General features: G+C 44.9%; 1 protein-coding gene across 2 annotated transcripts in view; it reads right to left on the bottom strand.

Moving 5' to 3' along the window:
* Positions 1–229: 229 nt before the first annotated feature.
* The window catches only part of CDH3 (cadherin 3), a 46,221-nt gene continuing 38,544 nt past the window's right edge, over positions 230–7,906 (bottom strand). For both annotated transcript variants that reach the window (XM_072636414.1, XM_072636415.1), the window contains 6 exons: positions 6,057–6,202; positions 5,265–5,489; positions 4,235–4,441; positions 3,627–3,757; positions 3,058–3,204; positions 230–1,166 (listed from right to left, as the gene is read on the bottom strand). In XM_072636414.1, the coding sequence (XP_072492515.1) occupies positions 957–1,166; positions 3,058–3,204; positions 3,627–3,757; positions 4,235–4,441; positions 5,265–5,489; positions 6,057–6,202 (1,066 nt within the window). In that variant the 3' untranslated portion in view covers positions 230–956. The remainder of the gene's footprint in view (positions 1,167–3,057; positions 3,205–3,626; positions 3,758–4,234; positions 4,442–5,264; positions 5,490–6,056; positions 6,203–7,906) is intronic.

Genomic DNA, 7,906 nt, shown 5'->3' with positions numbered 1-7,906 from the left:
CAAACAGAAGAGGGATAATATTATTACCTGCCTCCAGGATTGTAGTGAGCAAAGTGCTTTGTAAACATTTGTAAACAAAGCTTTGTAAACACTTAAGGGCTAGAGGATTCTCTCAGACCTGCAGGGAAAAAAAATCACTTGGTCACACTTTCACTTCCCCCTCTAGACTTACTGGAGAGAGAAAGAAAGAGAAGTTCCCTTTAAAAGATTCTTCTACTTCCTCCTATCATTTTTGTTGAAGTTTCTTTAATAAAAAGTCCTGGTATGTTTACACGATGATCAGCGTTTACCATCACCTACTTCACACACACACATACACACACATATATATTTTTAAAAAAACAAGAGTAACCTGTAGATATGCTATATAAAAAAAGCTGTCATTGTCTTGGGGAAAAAACAAACAAACAAAACCTCCTGTGGCGATGTGACCGGGATGATTTCATCGATTTCTGGGCTCTGGTTCCCTATCTCCAAATGCAGAAAGAAACTGAAAGAACTAGAGATGCCAGCCTCTCTCTGGCCAATGTTTGACTGCTGTCTCCAAACATGATGCAGAAGAGAAAGCAGAGAGACCATCTCTAGTAGAAACAGGCACTGGAAAAATGACCAGGAGGCAACCATGGGTGGGTATTTATAATAGGCAAGGTGTCAATTATCTACGGAGAATCCTAGCCCAGGCCACCATTTCTCCTTCCTTGTATTGAGGCAGATCTTCGGTCTAGGCTGTCCTGGGTCAAAATGGAATTTCCATCAGATTCAGCCGAATTTTTAAGTGAGGAAAGCGCTTACATTAAAGTCCAGGAGGCTTGAAACATGATCTTAGACCTAATGCCACATTGAGGTCTGCTTTCAAGGCAGAAGAGTCACTTTATCTCTGAGGTACAGCTACCTGCTCCTAGGAGTGGGGTCCAGAGAGCAAGAAATCAGTTCTGTCCAGGGCAAGAAGGCCCCCGCTAGTCTTCTTCCCCTCCGCCATACATGTCAGCCAGCTTCTTAAATCGACTGCCCCACTCATTCAGATAGTCGTAATCCTGGTTCTGGTCCGCGTTGGAAGATGTTAGGGAGCTCAGGGAGGCTGCATCCGAACCACTTCCTTCATAATCAAACACCAGCAGGGAGTCATAGGGTGGGGCTGTGGGATCATTGTTGGCTGCCTTCAGGTTCTGTAGAACACAGAGAAATCCAGGAAGCCCAAGTCACTGACCCCAACAGTGGGCACAGTAGAGGCAGACTCTGTCTTCTACCAGCCCCCAGCAGAGCCAACCCCCAGGGAATTTAGAACACGGTTTAGAGCAGGAGGGACCCAAGAAGCCATTTGCCTATTGCTTGGAGAATGATTATTCAAACTGTATCACCTCGGTAGGGAAGAGGTTTTTCCCCCTTCTTTTCCTAGATTGATTGTGCCTACGATACCTAGAAAGTCAAACTGTAGCCAAATTCAAATATACTATGTATGATACAGTATGTATTATATCAAGATGACATAATATTAAAATATGTAATACATTATATATGTGGGGGGAGAGAGAGACAGACATGGTGGAGGAAGAGAAAGAGTGAGAGAAGGAGAGGGAGAAGAGAGAGCGGGACAAGAGGAGAGGAAAGAGAGAGAAGAAAAAAAGGAGGGAGGGAAAAGGAGAGGGGGAGGCAGAGAGGGAGAAAAAGAGAGGAGAGAGAGAGGAAGAGAAGATGAGAGGAAAGAGAAAGAAAGAGAAAGGGAAGGGGAGGGAGACAGAGACAAAGAGAGAGAGAGACAGAGAGACAAAGTCAGAGAGAGACAGAGACAGAGATACAGAGACAGAGAGAGACAGAGAGAGAGACAGAGACAGAGAGACAGAGACAGAGATTCAGATAAAGCAGGTAAGAGCTACAGAAAAGCAACTTCCTAATGTCAAGGTCCTAACAGGGAGCCCCATTAGCGCTGTCAGCTTTTTTTAGGAGGAGTTGAATGCTCCATCTCCATTTACCTCCACGGACGAAATGAAAGCTACCCTTCAGACAGAGGATGACTGACAAAGCTTTTAAGCCTCCTTAAAACTTGGTCTCAAATGACATTGGTTGTTTACTTTCCTCCCGTAGATATGTATACAGTTGAGTTGGGAGCAGGAGCCAAGCTAAGGTCCTGGGGCAGGAGGCGGCCCCCCCAAAACAAGAGTTAGGTGCACCTGCAGAGAAGGGCAGCCAGCATTCCCATGGGGTCTCCTAACTCCTAGTAGCATATGGGATGTGAACTACTTCCTTTCAGGGGGTCAAGGGGCCAGTCATTTTCTCACCTTGGCTCCCTACTTGACCCATGTAACAAAGAAAAAACCTCTACTTTGCAAAAATTGGAAAACTAGAGTGGCAAAGATCCTGTGGATGTTAAAGTGACCTTGAGGGTCACCTAGCCCAAAAGGTCTCATTTTGTAGATGAAGAAACTGAAATGCAGAGAGGCCAAACATCCCAAAGGTGGCAATGAGAGACAGGATCCAAACCCAACCGTGTTGACTCCAAATCTAAAGCCTTCCCATTGTGTCAGAAAGATGAGTCAGAAGTCAACAGAGTCAGATGGAGACATGTGAGGCTCAAGCCCAAGGCTTGTTCTTTGGAGCACATCCATCACCCAGCTTTTTCCTTATTAACTGACCCTGCTAGAGCTGAGATTAAATGGCAGAAAACAAGCCTCACCAAGCTGGCCAAGCAGCAAAGGGCACTGGGCTCTTCACACTATGTCTGCCTGCAAGAGTCACAAAAGCCTCAGATATGACAAATCCCTTTAAAAGGGAGAGAGGAATCTTCCCTTTGCAGAGACAGAAGGCTGCAGAGAGTGGTGGACTTGGCTGATGTGTGGCTCAGTCTGGTTGAACTGTTTCCCTCCCCTTTCAAAATTCTTTGTTATAAGGGATGATTCTGGGATGGGAACTGGGGATTGGGGTTTGGGGGGAGATATGGGGAAATGTAGGGGATACAAAAATAAAAGATAATCTTTTTTTTTTTTTTAAAAGAAGAGGAACGAGAGCCCCACATTCATCTGATAGACAACCTGGGCAACATAGGATAAGCCCCTTCCTCACCTCAATGATGAAATTGCCAATCTCATCTGGGTTGGCTGGGCGTGGCCGGTACAGAGGGGGAGGGATAAAGGTGGGTACCACATCATTCCTGAGGATCACTTCTGGTCGGGCATCCAGACCTCTGTGAAGCTGAGTAATGTCGTAGTCCTTTTGGGGAGGAAAGAGAGCATGTGAATTAGGGGACCCATCCTTGAGTCCCAGACCTACAAACCCTGACACTTGCCTGTCTGGGTTATGTAGTGAAGCTCATATGTTAGGTCTGGGATTTCTGAAGCCTGGCCATATCTCCAATCATATTCATGACAGAGGGGACCTTGGAAAGGGCAAGGAGAGGCCAGAAAATTGTCCTTTGGGGTTGGCAGAGATCACAAGGAAGATCTTTGGATTATATGGGGATGATCTCTATGGTGGGGTGGCCAATGAATTCAGGAGCCCCTCCCCAACGAGAAAGATCCCCTGAGATGCTCAAAAGTCATGCTGGAGGATCACTGTAGCAGTGAGTGATTGGGGGAAGGGAGGAGGGGTGGCTGAGGCAAGAAGGGCCCCTCCCCCAATCCCAGCTCCCCAACCTGGTCCTCTTCACCGCCCCCCTCCTCTCCATAGTAGAAGACATTGTCCCGGGTGTCGTCCTCGGGAAGTAGGAGGGGCTCCTTTATGTTTCTCTTCCTTCTCATCAACAACATGAGGGCAAGCAGCAGGACTGGAAGGGAGAAGAGAGCACATGACTCCAAATGCCATAAGGATAGTAGTAAGGATGATGATGGTGAGATCAGCTAACATTTACCTAGTGTTTACTATGTGCCAGGCACTGTGCTAAGGTCTTCACAACAACTTTGGGAGGTAACTTTGTTATCCCCATTTTACAGATGAGGAAACAGATAAGCAGATACCTAGGTAGCTAGATGGTCAAGTGACTTGGCCAGGGTCACACAGCCAACACAGGTAATAGATAAGACATGAACCCAGGGCTCCCAGGCTCCCTCACATAATTAAATTTTCAATGACACTCCAGAGTCTAGTACAGAGGCTAGAACACAGTAGATGCTTAATAAATGCTTGTTGATTGACTGATTAAAAAAACCAAACACTCAGGTAAAAATCAGTTTGATTTGGGAGCAGAATGTTCCTAGACTTCCAGTCACAGTCCCCACAGAGATTGCACATGATGAACACTCACTCAGCAAGGCCAAAGCCACTCCCAGGATAGGCAAGAAGAAGCTGCCCTTCCAGGCCCCTGGACACATGGTCACGTGGCCCTCACAGTCACACACTTTTGCCTTGATCACGGTCAGCTGATCTTTGCTGTGGTTGTCATACAGAGTAAGATGGAGTTCATAGTCGTCGCTCTTCAGAAATTTCTTCAAAGACAAGGCCACAGCATCTCCTGTAGGGGGACATTGTGTTTACCGATTGATGGCCAGGTCTTCTCACTTGGACGGACAAGGCAATAAAACTCATAGCCTCAGAGCGTGGGTGACAAGAAGTTAGAAGACATCTGGGGTAAGGACAACCAGGATGGTGAGGCCTCAAGATCCTGCTACATGAGGACAGGTTGAAAGGACTGAGGATGTTGAGGATGTTGAGTCTGGGCATGACATTTGGGAGTCAGGATGCCTGTCTTCAAGTATCTAAAGAGTTGTTTTATAGAAGATAAATTATACTTGTTCTGCTTGGGCCTCAGAGAGGAAGATTATGAAAGGTGGGTAGGGAATAGTGAGGGGATTCAAGCTGCAAAATGGCAGACCTGGTCTTGATAGCCAGAAAAACCCTACCCAATGAGATGAGAGCTATCCAAAAAAAAAAAAAAATGGAATGGGGCTACCTGGAGAGACAAGGGTTTCCAGATCCCTAGGTGTTTTCAAGCAAAACCTGACTGGTCATTTGTCAAGAATGCTTTGGAGGAGATTTCTATGTTCAGGTATAAGTTAGACCAGATGGTCTCTGAAGTCCCTTGTAACTCTGAGACTTGGGGTAGGGATAAGGAACATTTATGTAGCATTTCCTATTCACAAAGCACCTTCTATGCATTCCCTCATCTCCTACTCATAAGACCCCTGCAAAGTGGGTAACGCAAATCATTATTCCCATTTTAAAGATTAGAAGGCTCAAGTCAAGTGATGAACCCAAGGTGTTAGAGTGGATGGATATGATCTCCCTGCAAACATCGGTGATGACAGCTTCTATGTCAGTCAGGGTCATTAACTTACCTCTCTCATTCATTTCTGCAGTCCAGTAAATATCAGAATCATGAGTGAGTTGGGCCCGGAAAGGGGTGGTGTGGGGGGGCAGGTCCTTGTCTGTGATGTTTAGCACCTGGGGCACAGTGTTTTGGTTGCAGACGGTGATTTGTCGAGGCTCTGGGATGGGACCGTGGTCATTCACATCCAGGAGGGTCAGCAGAAGGGTGCCAGTGCCAGTGGCGGGAGGGTTTCCTGGTTACAATTGCCCACACATATACACATGCATGATTTTTAATGTTCTATGCCTGGAGACCAATTCACCTTCCTACTTGGTTCAATAGTGGGTTCGGTTTCTGGGTTTGAGCCCTCACCTCCAGGGATGCTTTTGTTAGTCGTGGCCTCCAGAAGAAGCTTTATTCTAGGGAAACATCACTCCCCATTCCTCCCCACCAACTGCACTGGCATTTCTCAGTTCCTCAAATACCCTCCATATCCTTAGTCTAGCACTTAGATCAGGAGACAGCCCTCCCCAGGATGCTGAGATGATCAGTGAGAAGACCATGCTAATGTAAGCACAATCAACTGCCACACCTCCATACCCCCATACAACCTTGGAAATCCCCAATAATCCTTTGCAGTCTTTCATGAACAGACATTGAACTGATTATTAGGAATTGTTTACTGATTCAGAATTCCCATTTTCTCACCATATGCCTATTTCAGAGAAATATCTATACATTAGTATCTCTGTCTCTCTCTCTTGAGAGAGAGAGAGAGAAAGAAAGAATGAATTCTGCTTAAATGGCTGGGAATCCTTACCATCATCAGTGGCCGAGACTATAACCTCATAGGTATTATTGGTGACAAACTGTTCGTCTTCCCTGTCTAGGAGGCCCTTGGAGGTGATATCTCCACTCTCTGGATCAATCATTAGCCACTTTGCAGGGTCTTGTATAATTTGATAGCTGGAAAATGAAAGCATAATGGTGAGTAAGAGAATATTCCTGGAGGGCAACTGAGGCTACTTGGCTGTTTGAGAGTAAAAGAGGGGGAAGGAACCTTAGCCAGGCCGAGAAACTCCAATGGAAAGAGACCAAAGAACACAATCTTGTCAAATGCCATACCCTTCCCCACACCTAGCAGCTCTACTCTACCTAACCCCAAGGGTGGTGGTAGGGAACAGAATAAAACAAAATTACTTCAACGATTTGATTTAGCTCAATTCTACATCAGGCCAATAAGCATTTACTAAGCACCAATGCTAGGCACCGTGTTAAGCTCTACTGTTATAAAGAAAGGCAAAAATAATTCCCCAGTTGATAAATGGTCAAAGGATATGAACAGGCAATTTTCAGAGGAAGAAATTAAAGATATCTATAGTTATATGAAAAAATGCTCTAAATCACTTTTGATTAGAGAGATGCAAATCAAAATAACTCTGAGGTACCACATCATACCTATCAGATTGGCTAACATAACAGAATAGGAAGAGGATAAATGTTGGAGAGGATGTGGGAGAGTTGGAACACTAATACACTGTTGGTGGAGCTGTGAGCTAATCCAGCCGTTCTGGAGAGCAATTTGGAACTATGCCCAAAGGGCTACAAAAATATGCATACACTTTGACCCAGTAATATGGCATCTGGGACTGTATCCCCAAGAGATCGTAAAAATGGGAAAGGGTCCCACAAGTACAAAAATATTTATAGCAGCTCTTCGTGGTGGCCAAAAACTGGAAATCAAGGGGATGCCCATCAACTGGGGCATGGCTGAATAAATTATGGTACCCGAATGTAATGGAAAACTATCGTGCTATAAGAAATGATGAACAGGAAGACTTCAGAGAGGCCTGAAAGGACTTATATGATCTGATGCTGGGCAAAAGGAGCAGAACCAGGAGAACTTTGTGCACAGCAACAACCACAGCGTGCGAGAGTTTTTTCTGGTAGACTTGGAACTTCACTGCAATGCAAGGACTTAAAAAATTCCCAATGGTTTAAGGCAAAATGCCTTCTACATCCAGAGAAAGAACTATGGAATTCAATCTCTGATTGTAGCAGATCATGTTTGTGTGTGTGTGTGTGTGTGTGTGTGTGTGTGTGTTGTGTTTTGGTTTGTTAGATGATTTCTACCACTCAATTTAATTCTTTAACACAGCATGACTATAGCAAAAATGTATTTCATAGGAATGTATGTGTAGAACCTATACAAAATTGTATGCCATCTCGGGGACGAAGTGAGGAGGGAAGGGAAAATAACAATCTAAGTTATATGGTAGTTACTGTAGAACACTGAAAATAAATAAAATTAATTAATAAAAAAAAAGGGGGCAAAAATAGTCCCTACCCTCAAGGAGCTTATAATGTAACGAGCATTATGCTCTAATGGAGCATTTATCATGTGCCAAACACTGAATTATAAAGATAAAAATGTCCAACGATGCCAGCCCTCAGTGAGGGCTGGGGAGGAGAAGAACCCCAAACACGCATAAGTGTAACTAAATACAAAGCTCCATAGTGGGTAGGCTGTCTCAGAGTCAGGAAAGTCAGGATTCAAGTCCTCTCTCTGACACATATTGGCTGTGTGATCCTGGGCCGATCACTCAACTTCCAAGTGTCCTCAGGCCACTCTCTACAATTATAAATTGGTGATCTGAATGCACTCACAGA

Source organism: Notamacropus eugenii, chromosome 1, assembly GCF_028372415.1.
Source record: "Notamacropus eugenii isolate mMacEug1 chromosome 1, mMacEug1.pri_v2, whole genome shotgun sequence".
NCBI classification, from domain to species: domain Eukaryota; kingdom Metazoa; phylum Chordata; class Mammalia; order Diprotodontia; family Macropodidae; genus Notamacropus; species Notamacropus eugenii.
This window is presented reverse-complemented; position numbering and strand designations above follow the sequence as displayed.